We start from the raw sequence: 22,312 nt of genomic DNA, 5'->3' as shown, positions 1-22,312 counted from the left end.
TCCACCCGCCTCGGTCTCCCAAAAGTGCTGGGATTACAGGTGTGAACCACCACGCCCGGCCAACTATCTATTTCTTTTTATTTTTTTAAATTTTTTTATTATTTTATTTTGAGACGGAGTTTCACTCTTGTTGTCCAGGCTGGAGTGCAATGGTGCGATCTCGGCTCACTGCAACCTCCGCCTCCCAGGTTCAAGCGATTCTCCTGCCTCAGCCTCCCGAGTAGCTGGGATTACAGGCATGCGCCACCAATGCCCGGCTAATTTTGTATTTTTAGTAGAGTCAGGGTTTCTCCATGTTGGTCAGGCTGCTCTTGAACTCCCGGCCTCAGGTGATCCACCTGCCTCAGCCTCCCAAAGTGCTGGGATTACAGGCGTGAGCCACTGCGCCCGGCCTCAAGTACCTATTTTAATACAGTTGGGTGGTTAAATTCAGAACTCAAACAACCCAGGTGTGCAAACTATATGCTACCTAAGGGCAGAGAGGTATCCAAGAACAGAACGACCTACTCTCATAATGTCATGGGCAGTTCATAAAGAGCCAGGTTCTTTTTTGTCACAAGGGAATCCTGAAACAGCGAGGGCCAGGATACACTTTTTACTCTTCTATTCTGTACTACTAAGACCTGGTAGCAGTAAGCACCTGCTACACAGAGTATGAGTCTCTTCTGGTCAGGCGTGACTTCCTACTAGAGAAGAAATCTACTCGTTTTTGTAGTTGTTTCCTTCCTGGATGAAAATGGCATCCAGTCTTTCAAATGCCTAATCAAATCAATCCCCTCCAGCCTTTCCTTATCCTGGTTAACTGTTTCCTGGTTAAAGAAAGCTGAATTTACTCATTTTTTAAAAGTTCATGTTCAGACTTCTCCTTTAATCATGGGGATATTTGCATAAATGTTTTCTTAAAAACCACATCACATAGATGACTGCTTTCAAAGCAGACACAGAAAGTTAATACTACATTTGACTGAGATTATCAAAGAAATACAAAAACATCAATTCACAAAACTGGAAGATAAAGTGGCATTTCTGGTTGTTTCTAGCTTCTAAAGTGAAGAATTCCTAATTTATTAAGTTGCTAATAAGGATGTAAATGTCACTTGGTAAACATTCACAACAAAAAGAACTTGGTCATCAAAAAAACTGATGTATAAAGATATACACAACTTTCCTATGGTCACAGAATAAAGAGTAAATCCTAGAATAGCTGCTATTGCTAACAGAAGGCTTTCTGGAAGCCGTATAGAAATCCTGTGGTGGCTCACAGAAGGGCTTCTCATAGCTGAGGTATGCATATAAGAGAAATACAGAAATACGACAAATCTAGTAACTACCTCCAATGCAATAATATGAATCAAATGTATGGCCCAGTTAAGAGCACACTTGTAGGAAACAATGGGATTGATCATTAGAAGTCAACTCATTTGGGTAGCAGTGTTGGCCTGATCACAACTGCAAAGTAAATGCAGGTATTTATGAAAATAAAACAGGCAACTCTCATGTCAGCTACTTAAGAAAATATTTATATCGTATATCCCTGGGACTCCTGCTACTGCTTTCAGAATTTTGCTCACTACAAAGACATTGGGGCAGGGGGTTCATGCTGGTTATGAGACAGGAACCCACAGGAACTCAGTGCTAACTGAAAAAATATCAAAACCCTAGTAAAGAGCTAAGAGTTTAGTTAGAAGTAAATTTCAAAAGCAACAGTTAAGGGAAAGATAAAAGAAACACACTGGGGGCAAAATTAGTAACTCCTAACATTGAACTGCAGAAAGCTAAATGCAATGTGATTCAGGGAAGAGATGTGCTGTTTTAAAGAGTTGTAGTGGCCAAATTCCTCCCATGTAACATATTTTGGTGATTATTATTCTGCATCTACAAAAGTATTTTAAGGTTGATCCAGTTCTTGTGTGGTACAGCTCCAATAAATATTCAAAAAATATCAAAGGAAACTTATTATTCTCCTTCCATTGTTGGAGATTTTACATGGCAATGTCCTGGGTTTAAACACATCCAACAAGAACACTACCACCCTCAGAAATAATTCATATGCTTCCATTAATAATGCTCTTCAAAGGAGATTATCAAGGTGTTCATTGTAAGTGCATCACCTACACATTTGGAGAATCCTGGGAATCACTTACCTGTAGTATCGCTCCCTTCTATTCCATGACCACCATTGGCTAGCAGTGTTGGTTTAGAAGATGGAGTATCTGCAACAATGACAAATATTTACCCATTGTGACAGACAGAAAAATGAAAAACAGATCCAACCACTGTCTTATTAATGGAGTTTTTCTCACTCTTTGTAGCATTAGGTTAAAGCAATTAAAAACTGTTCAAAAGTTAAAGATTTAATAAAAGGAAACCCAGAAACAGAACAGAGCAGAATCATTAATTCCTAGGGCACCCAAGCTCTTTTAAGTACCAGTTCCACAGGACAGTTCTTCATAATAGCAAGTCTAAATCTTTTTCATTCTGTAAATTGTCAAAGATTACCATTAAATTCAGTAAAACCATCATGGAGCAACACAGGTTTAGTATCAGCAATTCAAATCCAAATCAAACGCTCCAAGAATACGAGGGCATTTGTTTTATTATTATTTTTGAGATGGGGTTTTGCTCTTGTCACCTAGGCTGGAGTGCCGTGGTGCGATCTCGGCTCACTGTAATCTCCGCCTTCTGGGTTCGAGCTATTCTCCTGCCTCAGCCTCCTGAGTAGATGGGATTGCAGGCACCTGCCACCATGCCCAGTTAATTTTTGTATTTTTAGTAGAAATGGGGTTTCACCATGTTGGCCAGGCTGGGCTCAAACTCCTGACCTCAGGTTATTCACTGCTTTGGCCTCCCAAAGTGCTGGAATTACAGGTGTGAGCCACTATGCCCGGCTAAGGCCATTTATTAATTACTTATTAATTCCCACACAGGAAATCCAGGGTACCATCATTGCTTCTGGATGAGGATTGCATCAGCTGGAGGTAACCAGATGTACTTCTGGAAGCAGAGGACTCCTTTTTTTTTTTTTTTTTTTTTAAGGAAATTAGTTGTATCTCATTCCCTAATGACTAAGGATGTTGAGAAACACATCTTTTCATGTGTTTCTCTGCCATCCCTTTGTCTTCTTTGGTGACTTGAATGGTCAAAATTTTTGACTATTTTAAAATTGAACTGTTTATTTTCCTATTATTGAATTTTTAAAATTCTTTATGTATTCCAAATATCAGTCCTTTATCAGATAAATTTTGTAAAAATTTCTTCCCTGTTTTTAACTTATACTGTATTTTCATTTACTTAACTGTGTCTTTAAAATAGCAAAAGTTTTTAATTTTTATGGAGTAGGTCACAGGATTTTTTTCCCCATGTTTTCCTCTAGAAGTCTTATAGTTTTCATATTTACATTTCACATTGAGGCCTATGATACATTTGGAGTGAAACTTTGTATATGGTATAATGATGTGGGTCTAAGTTTCTATTCCTGTACATTGACACCTAATTATTACAGAATCATTTGTTGAAAAAGTCGTCTGTATTCTACTGAATTGCCTTTGCACCTTTGTAAAACAAAAAAATCAACTGACCATATTACATTTGGGTTTATTTCTGGGCTGTTCTGTTCCATCAATTTATAAGTCTATCCATTTTGCCAATACCACCCTGTCTTGATTACTGTATTTGTCTTGAGAAGGAGTCTCTCTCTGTCGCCCAGCCTGGAGTGCAGTGGCGTGATCTTGGTGCACTGCAACCTCCACCTCCTGGCTTCAAGAGATTCCCCTGCCTCAGCCTCCCCAAGTAGCTGAGATTACAGGCAGGTGCCACCATGTCCAGCTAATTTTTTTTGTATTTTTAGTAGAGACGGGGGTTTCACTATGTTGGCCAGCTGGTCTTGAACTCTTGACCTCAGGTGATCCGCCTGCCTCAGCCTCCCAAAGTGCTGAAATTACAGGCATGAGCCACCATGCCCAGCCGTAAGTCTTAAATAAGGTAATATGAGCCCTCCAACTTGGTTCTTTTCCAAAAATGTTTTTGTTTTGTTTTGTTTTGTTTTTGAGACAGGGTCTCATTCTGTCACTCAGGCTGGAGTGCAGTAGTGCGATCGTGGCTCACTGAAGCCTCGACCTCTCAGGCTCAAGCGATCCTCCTACCTCAGCCTCGCAAGTAGCTGGGCCCACAGGTGCATGCTACCACGCCTGCATAATTTTTCATTATTATTATTTTTTGGAAAAACGGGGTCTCCCTATGTTTCCCAGACTGGTCGCAAACTCCTGACCTCAAGCAAACCTCCCACCTTGGCCTCCCAAAGTGTTAGTATTATAGGTGTGAGTCACTGCGCCTGGCCTTGTTTTATTTCTTTGCTTTTCCATATAAATTTTAGAATCTGTTTTTGATTTATACTAAAATTCTTGATGGGATCTTATATGCAATTGCATGTAAGACTATATAGATCAATTTGGGGATGTACAACTTTTTCTGAAAGTCTCTGACTATATCTAACATTTTAGCAACCAGTCTAGCTCTGCAGTCACCTTGCTGACCCAAGAATTTAGAGATATTATTCCTAAGACAATAAGTAAATATCTACAATATATACTGCTAAAATAAAAAATGCAAGATTTTACTTTGGAAGACCACAAACATGCTGTCCGACACCTTAGTCCTCATAAATACAAGGCAGAAATCTTTCACACAAGCTTCTCGTTGAAAAGATCATTCATTCTGTTACTTAAGAGGAATGGCCAAAGAGAACAATGTAAAAGAACAAGACAGTCCAAAACCAAATATAATTTAAATAAAAGAAGGAAATAAAGGAAGGAAAGACAATGGAATTCTGTTAAATACCCACTATGTAACATATACCCTGCTAAGTCTTCACAAACTGCATTTTACTTATCCAGAGAGATGCCATAAATATGCTCCATCCCACATTTGGCATAAGTAAATTCCCTTTCACATTCACACAATAAGTTTATAAGGTTTATTCTTCCTCGCTCAAGAAAGAATGCATATTTTAAAAAACTTGCTTCATTTAAAAAATGCATATTATAAGAAAATGGAAATTACAAAAACTGATATCCTGCGAGTGGTATAAGAGCAGCTACTAGAGTGATAAAACCTTTTAAAATTTGATAACCAGTGTTGACAAGGGTAATTTCATTACATCATCTGGGGGAATGTAAACAGGAACAACCTTTTTATGAGACAAATTGGCAGCCTATCAAATTCTGCAATACTCAACTCAACAATCCGTTTTAGGTATTTAGTTCACAAAGAGATATAAAAGTATAAAAAAGTGAATACAAACAGAATGTTTATTATGGCATTGCTTAAAAACAGCAAATGTCCACCAACAGATTCATTATAATATTGTAAAATAGTATACAGTAATAAAAGAAATGACAGCACTTCGTGTTACTGATATAGGAAGATAACAGGCATCTAATAGCTAAATATAGATAAAGGCCAGGACACCCTAGGGTGTGTCTGTAGTCCCATTTATTGGGGAGGCTAAGGCAGAGGGGTGTCTTGAGTCCAGGAATTTGAGACTAGCCTGGGCAACACAGTGTGACCCCATCTCTAAAAAAAAAAAAATTAGCTGGGTGTGGTGGCACACACCTATAGTATTTATCTCTTAATAAAAAAATAAAAATAAATAAAGAACCTGGCCGGGTGCAGTGGCTCAAGCCTGTAATCCCAGCACTTTGGGAGGCCGAGGCAGGTGGATCACTTGAGGTCAGGAGTTCGAGACCTGCCTGGCCAACATGGTGAAACCCCATATCTATTAAAATACAAAAAATTAGCCGGCGTAGTGGTGTATGAATTACAACTACTCCAGAGGCTGAAGCATGAGAATTGCTTGAACCTGGGAGGCAGAGGTTGCAGTGAGCTGAGATTGCGCCACTGCACTCCAGCTTGGAAGACAGAGCAAGACTCCTTCTCCAAAAAAAAAAAAAAAAACTTCATTCCCATATATTTACCTATGTGATTAGGGTTTCTTCACTATGATAGCTACAAAAACAGGAAAAATTGCTCAATCCTATTTCATCAGAGAAAGAAATATTGATCCACAGACCCATGATCTAACTGAGAAAAATAACAGACCCCATCATCTCATAAGAAAAGCATTTCCAATAAAATTCAACTTTTATAGTAATAACATCAAAAATTACAACATATGTAGGCCAGGCACAGTGGCTCACACCTGTAATCCCAGCAATTTGGGAAGCCAAGGTGAGCGGATCACTTGAGGCCAGGAATTCGAGACCAGCCTGGTCAACATAGTGAAGCCCTGCCTCTACTCTTCTTGAGGAAACAAATAGGATTAAGTGAAAATGAAGGGAGATTTAAAAAAAAAACACAATACATGTGATTGACTGATAAATTTCCTCTGGACCAAGTTAAAACACGGAACCTTATTGTTACAGGAACTTTAAAAATTAAAATTTAAGTTTACATACATATTTAGTGGCAGAAACATGGTAACACAATCAAGAAAAAACTTTCAAGCATAAAAATGTATTACATTAGGATAAAAGTCTGAGACATGTTATGGAAATAAGAGTTCAAGGACTCAAAAGAAGAATTTAAATTTCCAATGATAAAGAACAGCTTGTTCGTATATTTTTAAACTAGATGATGGAAATCAAAATGCTCTATATTTAGAAGCATTTGGATACATTTAGCAGAATGAGGTAACTTATTTTTATGTGGCAAAAGTAAAACATTCTCAAAATTCCATGTTTTACGACTAAACTTTTGCTACAAAATTTTAGACGTAAACTTAATGTACAAAGAGACAGAATTTCTCAGAATTCTGAGTATGTGACCAAAAGTTAAGACCACCACTTTAGACCAAGTTAAAAAGAAAGCTTCATATATACAGACAGAACACTTTCTAAGATAATAAAGTAAAAAAAGCGGTTAAAATTCATACCGGTTGATTTCATTTGTATGAAACCAAAGCCACTAAATTTTTTATTGTATGTTTGTAACTGCAAAGAACAAAGTCTTAAAAGATCTACCCTTCTTGAGGCAATAAACAGGATTACATGAAAACGAAGAGTTGTTCTTTGTTTTTTGTTTGAGACAGAGTCTAGTTCTATCGCCAAGACTGGAGTGCAGTGGTGCAATCTCAGCTCACTGTAACCTCTGTCTTCCGGTTCAAGCGATTCTCCTGTCTCAACCTCCCAAGTAGCTGGTAGCTGGGACTACAGGCACGCACCACCACTCTCGGCTAATTTTGTATCTTTATTAGAGACAGGTTTTCACCATATTGGCCAGACTGATCTCAAACTCCTGACCTCAAGTGATCTGCCTGCCTCAGCCTCCCAAAGTGTTAGAATTACAGGTGTGAGCCATGGCACCCGGTAAAGATTTTGACTTAATTTTTAAGAAAGAGGGTTTTGCTCTGTTGCCCAGGCTGGTATGCAGTGGTATAATCACGCCTCACTGTAACCTCAAAATGCTGGGTTCAAATGATCCTCCCCTCCCTCAGCCTCCCAGAATGTGGGACAACAGGTATGCACCACCACAGTCGGCTATTTTATTTATTTGAGACGGAGTCTCCCTCTGTCGCCCAAGCTGGAGTGCAGTGGCACAATCTTGGCTCAATGCAACCTCCGCCTCCCATGTTCAAGCGATTCTCGTGCCTCAGCCTCCTGAGTAGCTAGGGCTACAGGCACGTGTCACCATGCCTGGCTAATTTTTTGTGTTTTTAGCAGAAACGGGGTTTCACCATGTTGGCCAGGCTGGCCTCTAACTCCTGACCTCAGGTGATTCACCTGCCTCAGCCTCCCAAAGTGCTGGGATTACAGGAGTGAGCTACCACGCCCAGCCAATTTTATTTTTATAAAGACAGGGTCTCACTAAGTTGCTCAGGCTGGTCTCAAATTCCTGGGCTCAAGTGATACTCCTGCCTCAGTCTCCCAAGTAGCTGGGACTACAGGCATGAGCTACCATGATTAGCCTCATCCACTGTGCTTTAATTCAATACTACTTTATTTATTTTGTTGCTCAAATTTTTCCAGTGTTGAAAACAGGGAACTCTTTCAGTTGACTCCTGTGTCCCTTTGACATACTATCTCTGTCATTGTGGGCTTTGGAGCATAACTCCCGAATAGTCTTTTTATAAATGATCTGTGGAATTAAAGGCAAATTTTTTTCCAGTGAAGAGCATAAATGAGAGATTTAATTGTGAATAATATGTATAATGGAAGTCTTATTTGCACACACCTGTTTACTTTCTCCCTGCCTTTCCTCCTGCCTCAGCCTCCCAAGTAGCTAAGATTACAGGCATGCACCACCACACCCAGTCAATTTTTTATTTTTTTTTTCTTTGTAGAGATGCAGTCTTGCTGTGTTGCCCGGGCTGGTTTTAAACTCCTGGCTTCAAGTACTCTTTCCGCCTCTGCCTCCCAAAGAGCTAGAATTACAAGTGTGAGTCACCATGCCCAGCCTCCCTGGTATTTTTGACCTAAAATGTGCAAAAGGGAATTTCTGATTCATAAAATGTGACTTTCATATAAGATGCAGCAGAACACATTTCAACTGGCTTGGAAACCAGAAAATTATTCAAAAGCTATTTGCTTAGATACTAAAATAGTAGGTGAAAGTTGGATTAGATACAGGATATATATATAGCCTCAAAGTATCTCCTCACAAATTACTTATTCATTACAAAGAGAAAAATATAAATTTTACAGTAAAGAGGCTGGGCGTGGTAGCTCATGTCTGTAATCCTAGCACTTTGGGAGGGTGGGGAAAGCAGATGGCTTGAGCCCAGGAGTTCAAGACAAGCCTGGGTAACATCGCAAAACCCTGTCTCTATTAAAAAAAAAACAAAACAAAAACAAAAATTAACCAGGTGGCCAGCGGTGGTGGCTCACACTTGTAATCCCAGCACTTTGGGAGACCGAGGCAGGCAGATCACATGAGGTCAGGAGTTCGAGACCAGCCTGGCCAACATGGTGAAACCCCGTCTCTACTAAAAATATAAAAATTAGCCAGGTGTGGTGGCGTGCACCTGTAATCCCAGCTACTCGGGAGGCTGAGGCAGGAGAATCACTTGAACCCAGGAGGCAGAGGTTGCAGTGAGCCAAGATCGTGCCACTGCCCTCCAGACTGGGAGACAAAGTGGACCCTGTCTAAAAAAAAAAAAAAAATTAACCAGGCATGGTGGTGCATGCCTGCAGTCCCAGCTACTTCGGAGGCTGAGGCTGGAAGACTGCTTGAGCCTGGGGAGGTCAAGGCTGCAGTGAGCCAAGACTGTGCCACTGCACTCCAGCTAGGGTGACAGAGTAAGACCCTGTCTCTAAATAAATAAATAAAATGTTTTTGTTTTAATTAAAAAAAAAAATACAGTAAAGAAAACAGGCAGACACTAACAAGTGATGAAAGTTATCACCACCAATAATGTGATATAGTGACATCATGTGCTTTCTGATGTGGTGCACTTAGGACACACATCATATTTACATAATACTACTGCCAAAAATGTGTAACTTGAATCTAGTTATGAGAAAATTCCAGGCAAACCCAAATTAGGGGGTTTCTAAAAAATAACTTGCCTATACTATTCAAAATATTAAGGTCATGAAAGACAAAGAAGAGCTGAGGAACTGTTCCAATTAAATGAGACTGAAGAGACATGAAAACTAATGTGATTCCAGATTCAACTGCAGACAAGAAGAAAAAAATTAGAAAGGAATGTGTTGAATCTGTTGGGACAACTGATGACAATGAAATAAGGTTCGTGGATAGACAGGAGTATCACATCAACGTTTAACTTCTGATTTCTATCATCATATTCTTGTAATGTGCGAATGCCTAGTTCCTTGGGTAAAGAGGTGTGAGTTCTACAATATGTTCTTAAATAATCCAAGGGGAAGGAAGTATATGTAAATATGAAGAGAATGATAAAGCAAATGTGCAAAACAGTAACAATTAATAAACCCAAGTAAAGGGTACGTGGTAGGTTCTTGGCTCTATTCTTGCAGTGTGAAGTCATTCGCTTTAACAAAGTCATTCGCTTGCAGAATATTATTTAAGAGATGGGGCCGGGCGCGGTGGCTCAAGCCTGTAATCCCAGCACTTTGGGAGGCTGAGACGGACGGATCACGAGGTCAGGAGATCGAGACCATCCTGGCTAACCTGGTGAAACCCCATCTCTACTAAAAAAATACAAAAAACTAGCCAGGCGAGGTGACGGGCGCCTGTAGTCCCAGCTACTCGGGAGGCTGAGGCAGGAGAATGGCGTAAACCCGGGAGGCGGAGCTTGCAGTGAGCTGAGATCCAGCCACTGCACTCCAGCCTGGGTGACAGAGCGAGACTCCATCTCAAAAAAAAAAAAAGAGATGGGGTCTTTGGGGTCTTGCTATGTTATCCAGGCTGGACTTAAACTCCTAGGCTCAAGCGATCCTCCCTCCTACTAAGTATAGCTACGGTGGGGCTACAGGTACATACCACCATCCTGGCTTGCTTGCAGAATATTTTTAGCAATGAAGTGTTTCTTTTTTTTTTTTTTTTTTTTTTTTGAGATGGAGTCTCATTCTGTTGCCCAGGCTGAAGTGCAGTGGCACAATCTCAGATCACCACTGCAACCTCCACCTCCTGGGTTCAAGCAATTCTCATGTCTCAGCCTCCTGAGTAGCTGGGATTACAGGCGCACGCTATCACACCTGGCTAATTTTTGTATTTTTAGTAGAGACGGGGTTTTGCCACGTTGGCCAGGCTGGTCTCAAACTCCTGACCTCAGGTGATCCATCTGCCTCGGCCTCCTAAGTGCTGAGATTACAGGCATGGGCCACCGGGTCCTGGCCCCCTGCTTTTCTTTCAGGCCAGGGTACTATTATTAGGAAGTATACATTTTGGTACAACATTTTTTTCTCCAAAAAGAACTATTAGTTATGAGATAAGAGTCTATTTTCAAATCAAAGTCAGAAAATAACTATTTTTGCAAAAATGTCACACTAATTTTTTATGCATAGTTATAAACTTCCCTAAATATGATCATGAGACTACTAAGAGGGTTTAGGATTAGACAAGTACACCTACCCTAAATAAATATCTACCATTTTGGAGACACAATTGCTTGGTAGTCTGCACATTAACCCAAACCTGAACAAACTGACCAAAAAAACCATTTCAATTCAGTGTAATAAGCAATGATTATACATCTACTATGTGCCAAGAGCAGTGATCTCTAATGCAGATCTGGCCATGTTTCTCAGTACCCCTCACTTTCTCATAGACCATGAGACTCTGCATAATTTCTCTTGATCTGCTTCTCTATGATTCTCTCTGGTCACTTGTCACTGTAACCTTTGATTTCTTAACACTGAGAAACCTGAGGTTGCTAGTAAACTTTGATTATGCTGTTCTTCCCTACTTTTACTAAATGTGTCATTCTCCATGAAATATAGTAGTAAATAAAATATTATCCCTGTGCTAGAGCATGTTACTAAGTGTAAGATAACAAATAGCTTAATTATGATCTTACAAGTGCCACAGAGGAAAGAGGAAAATTCAGCAAAGAAAAGCACTTACCAAGAAGAAGATGAAAAGAAAGGCTGGCAGGGTGTGGGGGTAGTAGGTCTACAAGGGAAAGGGAACAGGAGTCAGGGAATGTTCTGGAAAGTTAATCTAAATCCGATCTTAAAGGATTTTAGAACAACAACTTTAGCAAAAGCTTTATATAACATCAACCTCCAGCCCAGAACCGTCCTCCAAACTCCGGACTCCTTATCTGCCTATCCATCTTCTCCATTTGGATGACTAGCAGGTAACTCACTGTGAACATATCCCAAGCTAAATTTCTTCCCTTCCCTTCAAATCCTACTCCTTCTGTAGCTTTCCCCATCTCAGATGACGGCAATTCTTTCTTTTCAGTTGCTCAGGCAAAACCCTTGGAGTAATACTGGATTTGTCCTTGGCAACATCAAGGCCTTACACTTTAGGTAAGAGAAGTTTTGGGGTCATGCATATGTTAAAGTCTGATGAGAGTGAATTCAAGAGCAAATGGGAGGAAAGGAATTGGTGACACGTAGTAGATACGTCTCTTTAAAAGAAAGCAAAGCAAAGTAAAAAGGTAGGTGAGATGGATGTGAGATTCAGACAGGATTCTTTTTTAATGACAAAAAAAATTATAGTATGTTTGATGCTGGTGAATGACCCAATTGAAAGAAAGCAACTGATGATGCAGGAGACAGAAGAGAGAACTGTTAACAGCAGTGGCCTGAGTGACAGCATGAACAGTTCACCCATAATAGAAAAACAGCAGACAATAAGGGCATAGATGAACATGGGTTAGGAGGAAATGTGTGGTGGGACCATGTGGAAGTTCTGCTCTGATTAAGTCAATTACTTTATGAATATGACTTATGAATATGAACACGAGAGCCAAGTGCCAGCAGTTTCACAGAATAGATGTGAAACAGTTGTCTAGGAAAGTGAAATATTTTACAAACTCCTGTGAATTAGTGGCAGAGTCCCTCAGTTTGTGCTCTGTATTGAAATGAAGCAAGACTCTTTTACATTTCCTGAACATACGTCTAATAATTCTGCTTTTTGAATTTAAAAAACAGATTTTTAGTTTTTAAAAACTATCAATGAGAAACCAGATCAAGTAGAAAGTACGTGCTCATGAAAAAGGCAGTTTCACAGAAAGAACAGGGGTTTATTTTATTTTATTTTTTGAGACAGAGTCTCGCCGTCGCCCAGGCTGGAGTGCAGTGGTGCGATCTCGGCTCACTGTAACCTCCGCCTCCTGGGTTCAAGATTCTCTTGCCTCAGCCCCGAGTAGCTGGGATTACTGGTGCGCACTGCCATGCCTGGCTGTTTTTTTTTTGTATTTTTGGTAGAGACGAAATTTCACCATGTTGCTCAGGCTGGCCTCAAACTCCTGACTTCGTGATCTGCCTGCCTCGGCCTCTCAAAGTGCTGGGATTACAGTCATGAGCCACCGTGCCCAGCCAGAACAAGGGTTTAAAATGAGAAGATCCGGTAGCTCACATCTGTAATCCCAGCACTTTGGGAGGCCTAGGAGGAAGGGCTGCTTGAGGCCAGGAGTTCAAGACCAACCTGGGCAATAGAGCAACCACATCTCTATTTTAAAAAGATTGTTTTAGTTGTTTAATGATCAAATGCAACCCTCTCATTTCTAATACTTAAGCTTCACCTGGGATGTGGGACTAAATGCAATAATATAGGATGTCAACTGTACAGTGCTAAATAGCTATTGTTATTCTCATGTTATTAGCTATTGTTATTCTCACTGTTATTAACCATATGTTGATCAACTACAAATTTGTTATCTATCAACCAACTATAGAATAACTGTAGGTTGATCAAGAAACTTTACCAGAATAAAATAAAATGAAAGCAAGAAGAGGTTAGAAAGGAAGAAGAGAAGTTGGATTCTACTATACATACAACATCTCACAATCTAAAAATGTAAGCCCAGGAGAGAATAAAAAACAACGTAACAACACTAAACACCATAAGGTTGTCAAGTAGAAAAAAGGTTTGCATATTTCCCTGCCAGATAAGACATACTGGACCCTAATAATTGGAATGCTGCACATTACTGGACAAGTCCTAATTCAAAAGATGCTTATACTATGTTTTCTCACTGACTGACTTCCCCAGAGAACCCCCATTTCATGAAATAAAAACTTTCTCAGTGAAACACACACAGCATCGAAAATAGCATACTTTTTTTAAGAAACTAATCACATCCTCTGAGACATAGATATTCAAATTTACTTTCTTTTGTTGATTCCCTCTCCCCAGAAGTCAGATTCCCACAGCAGGCAAATCAGCTTGGCAGAGAAGTAGCAAGAACCTGAGAAGGCATGTGTGCTGTGAGTTAGCCTTGGGCAAAACAGCCAGGTCTCAACTTAAGGGAACCCTCTGGTGCTGTCAAACCCATGCCAACACTGCCCTCTACTGGCCAGCTAAGCTGGTTGCAATTTTCTGCAAAAGAAGGGACCAGTCTGTTAAGGAGAAAATCTGCAGTATCTAACAGTAGTCACTTAGGCCCTTTTCCGTGGATTAGTGTTTCTCAATCATGCATATGCATCCAAGTCACCTATTAAGGCTTGTTAAAACAGACTGCTGGTGTGTGGCAGGGTGTGGTGTCTCCCACCTGTAATCCCAGCACTATGGGAAGTCAAGGCAGGAGGATCACTTGAGCCCAGCAGTTCAAAACCAGTCCAGTCCAGGCAACACAGTGAGGCCTTGTCTTTACTAAAAATGCAAAAAACTTAGCCAGGCCACTGCCCTATGTTAATTTCTTATTCTGTGGGAATAAGCTTTTAGCTTCAAAGGCCTTAAGGAATGTTAAGGAGAAAGCATTTTCTCAACTTCAGAAGAACTATTTAATCACACAGAGAACAGAAAAATTAAGTGATTTGTTCCATAAATATGCTGACTATTTGTGTCTGAGGGGCAATACTGTGCTACATGATCATCTGAAAGAATAAGAGTCACAGATGTGTTGCTTCGTCATTCACATCTAAGAGAAAGCTTCTATCTTGTGTCTCCCTCATCTAGAAAATAGCGCCATATAATGCTGATAATGAACAACTAAGGAAAACACCATTTTTCAAGGAAAAAAGTCAGGTAGTACATAATTTTCTTTCTTTTTTTTCTTATTACGGCCATGGTACAAAACAAGTAGTACATATATCCTGAAAAAGTATTTGAGAGTTGTTTCTCAAGGTGATAGGCATTTTAGAAGAAGAGTTTTACACCAATTTTATTTCTAAGTATTGGTATTTAGATGGTTTACACATGCAATGCTAAGATAAAATACTTGTAGAAGCAAGAATAAGTTGAAGTGCAAAAGGAAATGAGTATAGTATATCCACAGAAAAGGAATAAAGGTCGGGGGGTTCTTGTGTTGCCAGGTATGAAGGGAGAAATCATACTTAGAGAAAAAAGCAATTTTTCTGCTTTGTGATAAATGCCATAAAAGCGGTCCTGCTTTCTTACCTCTTATTTTATAAGTTGAAGACAATTAGGGTGGACATGTAAGAATTAAAGGAAATAAAACACCATTGTCCAAAGAGTTCTATTATGTGTAACCTACTCAACCATCCCTTCTATATCTAGAGGCAAGAAAATGGTTGATAAACTTCCACTGGATGGCCTAAGTAAGCCTGTTGTTAAGAACATATCCAGAGCACTAGGCTGGGTGCAGTGGCTCACATCTGTAATCCCCGTGCTTTGGGAGGCTAAGGCAGGAGGATCGCTTGAGGCCATGAGTGCCAGACCAGCCAGACGAACATAGTCAGACTCTGTCACTACAAAAAATAAAAGGATAAGCAACGCACGCGTACCTGTAATCCAAGCTATTCAGGAGACTGAGGCAGGAGGAACCTTTGAGCCCAGGAGTTAGTTACATGTTGCAGTAAGCTATGATTGTGCCACTGCACTCCAGCCTAGGTGACATGGAAAGATCCTGTCTTTTTTTTTTTTTTGAGATGGAGTTTCACTCTTGTTGCCCAGGCTGGAGTGCAACAGTGCAATCTCGGCTCACAGCAACCTCTGCCTCCCAGGTTCAAGTGATTACTCTTGTCTCAGCCTTCTGAGTAGTTGGGATTACAGGCACCCACCACCACGCCCAGCTAATTTTTTTCTGTTTTTAGTAAAGACAGGGTTTCACCATGTTAGCCAGGCTGGTCTTGAACTCCTGACCTCAGGTGATCCAACCGCCTCAGTCTCCCAAAGTGCTGGGATTACAGGCATGAGCCACTGCATCTGGTAAGACCTTGTCTTAAAAAAAAAAAAAAAAAGTGTCAGTGATCAGCAATAGTTTACTGAACCTCATCTAAGAACAAAATCAAACTTAAAGTTAGATGTATAATAAAACGTTAATGAAGTCTACGGGCCTTCCATCACTTCTAAAGACGTATTCAGAAGAACGGCTTGTTTAGAATGTTCTGCAGGAAAAACACAAATATGAATCCTGTCATTATGGCAAAAACCATCAGTCCGATAATGTATAAAAATCAGACCCACAGCAGAGAAGTCTCCATTCATAAAGAACTCACTAATTGCACAAGATTTCTACAAGGATAAATAAGGCAGCTCCTTTCTTTCTTTTCTTTCTTTTTTTTTTTTTTTGAGACGGAGTCTCGCTCTGTCACCCAGGCTGGAGTGCTGTGGCCGGATCTCTGCTCACTGCAAGCTCCGCCTCCCGGGTTCACGCCATTCTCCTGCCTCAGCCTCCCGGGTAGCTGGGACTACAGGCGCCACCACCTTGCCCGGCTAGTTTTTTGTAGTTTTTAGTAGAGATGGGGTTTCACCGTGTTAGCCAAGGGCGGCTCCTTTCAATTTTCTTCTTTGATGTCTCCAAACAGCCATCACCCCTTCCTTTTATTCTTAGTTAAGACTTCTACAACTTTTAGGAAGCTGGTATGGAAAAAATTCAGTAATTTACAATCTATTGTAATTATAAACTTTATTATTACTATTATTTTTAGAGACGGGGTCTCTCTTTGTCACCCAGGCTGCAGCACAGTGGTGCTATTACGGCTCACTGCAGCCTTGACCTCTGGGGCTCAAGTGACTGCCTCCTACACCTCAGCTTACTGAGTAGCTCAGACTACAGGCACACACTACCATGCCTAGCTGTAATTATAAAAACTTTAAACACGGTATCTTCAAAGAGTTCGTGGAAAATGCATTCTATGGAAAACCGTTCATGGATTTCAAGGGAGTTTTTCTGCATCAAAATAACTCATTCCAGCCTGACCAACATGGTGAAACTCCATTTCTACCAAAAATAAAAAAATTAGCTGGCATGGTGGCATGTGCCTGTAAGCCCAGCTACTCAGGAGGCTGAGGCAGGAGAGTCGCTTGAACCCAGGAGGTGGAGCTCGCAGTGAGCCAAGATTGTGCCACCGCACTCCAGCCTCGGTGACAGAGAGAGACTCCGTCTTAAAAAAAAATGAAAATAAAATTAAAAAAGCTCACACTAACTTGTTATAACATGTCTGAACAGGATCTAGTTTGAAGCACTCAAAAGGATAAAACATCAGTTTGAAAAGAGCCCCTAACAAAGCAACATGAATCCTGCTAAAATTGAAACAAAAGCAAATGGTAAATTTATGGTGAAGCTTGGATGAAAGAATGGTGAAATCACTGATGCTTTCTGTAAAGTTTATGGGGACAATGCCCCAAAGAAATCAGTAGTTTACATATGAATAACTTGTTTTAAGACACCAGCCAGATGCAGAGGTCCGTGCCTATAGTCCCAGCTACTTGGAAGGCTGAGACAGGAGGATCACTTGAGCCCAGGAGTTCAAGGCTGTAGTGCTATCGTTACACCTGTGAATAGTCACTGTACTCTAATTTGGGCAACGCAGTAAGACCCTCTCTCAAAAAAAGAAAAAAAATAAAGGAGGAGATGATGTTGAAGATGAAGCCCCCCGTGGCAGACCACCAATATCAATTTGAGAGGAAAAAAGAATGATCTAATTGATCATTAGAATGATCTAATTGAAGAGGACTGACAATTAGCAGAACCAATAGTCAATACCACAGACATCTCAATTGGTTCAGTTTATACAATTTTGGCTGACAAATTAAAATTGAGCAAACTTTCCACTCAACTGGTGCCAAAACGGTTGCATCCAGATCAGCTGCAAACAGCAGAGCTTTCGATGTAAATTTTAAACAAGTGGGATCAAGATCCTGAAGCATGTCTTTGAAGAATTGTAACAGGAGATAAAATATGGCTTTACCAGTATAATCCTAAAGACAAAGCACAATCAAAGCAATGGCTACCAAGAGGCATAAATGCTCCAGTCAAAGCAAAAGTGGATCAGTCAAGAGCAAAGACAAGAGTTTTTCAGGATGCTCAAAGCACTTTGCCTGTTGACTTTCTGGAGAGTCAAAGAATGATAACATCTTATTAAGGGTGTTTTGAGAAATTCAGCCAATGCTTTAGCAGAAAAACACCCAGGAAAGCTTCACCAGAGAGTCCTTCTCCACCAGGACAATGCTCCTGTTCATTCCTTTCATCAACAAAGATAATTTGTGACAGTTTTGATGAGAAATCATTAGACATCCACCTTACAACAGTCCTGATTTGGTTCCTTCTGACTTTTTTGTTTCCTATCTTTAAAAAAATCTTTAGTAGCAATGAAAAATTAAAAACTTAAACAAAAAAAACTTTAAAGGGTATCCATTTTTCTTTATTTCTTCATTTTTCTTCATTTAATAATGTTAAAAAGCCAGGCACAGTGGCTCACACCTATAATCCCAGCACAAAAGAAAAACAAATAAATATTTACTCCAAAAAATCTCGATTCCTTAATGGAAAATGGGAAAGTCTCTCTCTCTCTTAATCCATAATGGATGGTGGAGACATTTGGTCTCTGACTGACTAACATAAACAAAGAAAACTTAGTAAGAAGAAAGGAATGATAAGACGTAAATATTGTAGCAACTAGTCATGGTTGAGATGCTCTTCCCATCCTAATATTAACTTACCCTCATCAGTCATAGGTGAAAGAAGCTAGCTGCTTTTCATTTTCTAATTTCCTTTAACTGTGCATTGTTTCTACCATCCGGGACTGAGACTAGGTGGATAAGGACAGTGAGGTGGTAGCAGTAGATTTTCTTGTGCTTCATCTTGAGTGACTTGATCCATGTAACATTAACTTGGCCCAAGAGGAGGAAAGTTTTTAAGACATTATTTTATTTATAAAAAATTAAATCCTCCCTGCTATTTTTGACATGTAAATAACTTAAAAGTTCAGGCCAGGCATGGTGGCTCATGCCTGTAATCCCAGCACTTTGGGAGGCCGAGGTGAGTGGATCACCTGAGGTCAGGAGTTTGAGACCAGCTAGGCCAACATGGCAAAACCCCATCTCTACTAAAAATACAAAAATTAGCCAGGCATGGTGGTGCACGCCTGTAATCCCAGCTACTGGGGGGCTGAGGCAGGAGGATCCCTTGAACCTGGGAGGCAGAGGATGCAGTGAGCACAGATCGTGCCACTGCACTCCAGCCTGGGCAACAGAGCGAGATTCCATCTCAAAAAAAAAAAAAAAAAAAACAACAGTTCATTAACTCAGAAGACTACTCCAGAAACTGGCAAGTGGTTACTCCAGGAAGGAGAACTGCCTAGCTAGGGTGTAGGGATTGGGATCATTTGTTTACTGTATATCCCTTTGAACCAACTGGATTTTGTACATATGCATTTGTTAGCCTGTTCAAAAAATATGAGTTTCTGGAAAATTGAATTAAAGGATAAAAATATGAACTTTATTTCTCAACATAAGCTTTTTCAACGTCAAGACACTTTTGCAAGCAATTATAGCAACTTTTTTTTTTTTTTTTTTTTTGAGACAGAGTCTTAATCTGTCACCCAGGCTGGAGTGCAGTGGCATGCTCTCCACTCACTGCCACCTCCATCTCCCAGGTTCAAGTGATTCTCGTACCTCAGCCTCCTGAGTACCTGGGATTACAGGTGTACACCATTACTCCTGGCTAATTTTTGTATTTTTGGTAGAGGCGGGGTTTCCCCATGTTGGCCAGGCTGGTCTCAAACGGTTGACCTCAGGTGAGCCGCCTGCCTTGGTCTCCCAAAGTGCTGGGATTACAGGCATGAGCCACTGCGCCTGGCCTGGAGTAAATATTTATATGGATATAATTAGATCTTAAACTCTCAGTACTTCTTTAAATGAGTTGTGGTCTGCCCCCTCCCCAACACACAAATTAAACATATATTAAGGAAGCAGGTTTTCTTCTTCCACTTAGGCTGTAGAAAGCCAAAAGAGATGTCACTCCCACCCTAACAATAAGAAACAGCGAGATCAACTACAAAAAACTTGAATTCATTGGAAAGCTACCTAGTAGTATGAAATCCAAAGAAAGACAAGCCCCTCCAGGAAATATGGGAGGTGAACACCAGCTCTCCTGTGTCAGAGCATGTGCAGAAGAGACACTGGGTACCCTACAAGCAAGTAAGAAAAATTCAAGCAAAAATTGTAGTGATTTGTTAAAGGTAAGTGAAGGCTAGGACGAGACTATGGGGCCCCTCAAATCCACAGACACAAAGGGAATTCACACTCATTTGCAGGATTGTCTTTGCAGATGTCTGCTGCATGCTCACAGGAAAGACTGGAAGCAGGGTGAGGGACCAGATAGAGTCTCCCTCCATGCTACAGACCTGGAGAAGGCCACCACCATTAAGGGAAAAGCATGAACTCCTCCCCCGGGATCTTTCTCTCCTGGGGAAGAAGTACCAAACTCTGTCAGTCCCAGAGCACACCGGCTGTAGCTAGGGAAAGAGTAATAGAAACATACTTTATAAACCTGAGAGAGGAGCAAAAAAAACTCCTCATCCAGGATCCTACACCAATACCATTAGAAGACTCTACTACTGTGAGAAGGATAATACCACTGAGAAAGACCCAACCCATGAGATATAAGCACAGGATTAAGCACAAAATGGGACAATTAAAAAAAAAACTCTGCCCACCACCTGGCTAGAACTCTTCTGATAAAAGAGGGAAAAGAGAATGGACAAGGACCCCTCTGAGGCCTGGGTACACAAGGAAGGCTGAAAGAGTGGAGCAAGCACATTAAAGAAATACCTTCCGGCGCCTCAGTCCCCACTCTAAGCACAGAATTAAAGGGATTGAAGACAGTAGTACACTGAAGGCAATTATAGTAACAACAAAACCCAAAACTAGCTCAGCTCCTATTTAAATTGACTAAACCCAAGAGACATGCCCATTTCCAAGCATAAATACCTTTTGGCCTGAGCCTACTATTTTACATGTGAGATCTAGCATTCAATCAAAAACTAAGATACACACACACACACACACACACACACACACACGGCAATCAGACTGAGAGATGACCCAGATTTTCAAATTATCACACAGACATTTAAAACAACTATGATTAATATGTTAAAGTCTACAGTAGAAAAGGTGGAAAACATATATGAACAGATGGGAAATTTTAGCAGAAATAAGGAAGCTCATAAGAAAGAGGCAAACAAATACTAGAAATTAAAAACATAAAAGATGCTGAAGTAGATAACGCCACTGAAAGCTCATCATTAGATTCAACACAACTAGGAAAAGAATTGGGGAATTGGACGATAGGTCAAAAGCAAGTACCCAAAGTAAAACACAAACAGAAATAAAGAGAGAAAAAAACTAACAATGCATCCAAGAGATACAGGACACTATCCAATAATTTAACAAAAACATAATTGGAATCCCAGAAGGAGAAGAGAAAAAGAATGGGGCAGAAGAAATATTTTAAAAGATAATGGCTAAAAATTTCCCAGAGTTAACCACTGCAGAAGCACAGATCAAGAAGCTCAGAGAAGCCCAAGCAGAAAAATTCCAAAATATCATCTAAACACAACATATTTAAACTGCTAAAAGACAAACATAAAGATAAAATCTTAAAGGCAGACACAAAGAGGAATTCACAAAGGAAATATTTTAAAATATTTTTAAATAAATGAAAATAAAATACAACATATCAAAATCCATGGGACACAGCTAAAATGGTGATTAGAGGGTAATTTATAACATTAAGTAATGACATTAGAAAAGAAATGTCTCAGATCAAAACCTGATTTAAGCTGTCACCTTAAGAAACCAGAAAAAGAATAAATCAACTTAACTAAACAGAAGAAAGGAAAGAAATAAAGATATGAGAAGAAATTAAAAACAGAAAGACAATAGAAAAAAAAAATTAATGAAACCAAAAGCTGGATCTTTCAATACAATTGATAAACCTCTATCTAGACTTATCAAAAAAATAAAAAGAAAAAAAGAAACATCACAAATGACTAACATAAGAACTGAAAGAGGGGATATAACAGATTCTACATTAAAAGCATATCTCCATTAGTTTGTAACATTTATGCCAGGAAACTGACCAAGGAATTCCTTGAAAGATACAAACTACCAAAGCTAACTTAAGAAACAGATAACCGGGCTGGGCACGGTGGCTCAAGCCTGTAATCCCAGCACTTTGGGAGGCCGAGATGGGTGGATCACGAGATCAAGAGATCGAGACCGGCTGGGCGCGGTGGCTCAAGCCTGTAATCCCAGCACTTCGGGAGGCCGAGACGGGCGGATCACGAGGTCAGGAGTTCGAGACCATCCTGGCTAACACGGTGAAACCCTGTCTCTACTAAAAAATACAAAAAGCTAGCCGGGCGAGGTGGCGGGCACCTGTAGTCCCAGCTACTCGGGAGGCTGAGGCAGGAGAATGGCATAAACCTGGGAGGTGGAGCTTGCAGTGAGCTGAGATCCGGCCACTGCACTCCAG

At 40.3% G+C, this 22,312-nt stretch overlaps 1 protein-coding gene across 19 annotated transcripts in view; it reads right to left on the bottom strand.

Annotated features, from left to right (window-relative positions):
* MAP4 (microtubule associated protein 4) overlaps positions 1 to 22,312 on the bottom strand; it is a 229,344-nt gene that overhangs the window by 119,278 nt on the left and 87,754 nt on the right. For 18 of the 19 annotated variants that reach the window (XM_023231601.2, XM_023231587.1, XM_023231588.1 and 15 more), the window contains exon 3: positions 2,145 to 2,213. The exons of the other annotated variant lie outside the window; for it this stretch is intronic. In XM_023231601.2, coding sequence (XP_023087369.1) covers positions 2,145 to 2,213 — 69 coding nt within the window. The remainder of the gene's footprint in view (positions 1 to 2,144; positions 2,214 to 22,312) is intronic. 19 annotated transcript variants of the gene reach the window in all.

Source organism: Piliocolobus tephrosceles, chromosome 2 (genome assembly GCF_002776525.5).
Source record: "Piliocolobus tephrosceles isolate RC106 chromosome 2, ASM277652v3, whole genome shotgun sequence".
Classification (NCBI taxonomy): Eukaryota; Metazoa; Chordata; class Mammalia; order Primates; family Cercopithecidae; genus Piliocolobus; species Piliocolobus tephrosceles.
Note: the sequence above shows the minus strand (reverse complement) of the source record. Positions and strands in the feature narration are given on the sequence as shown.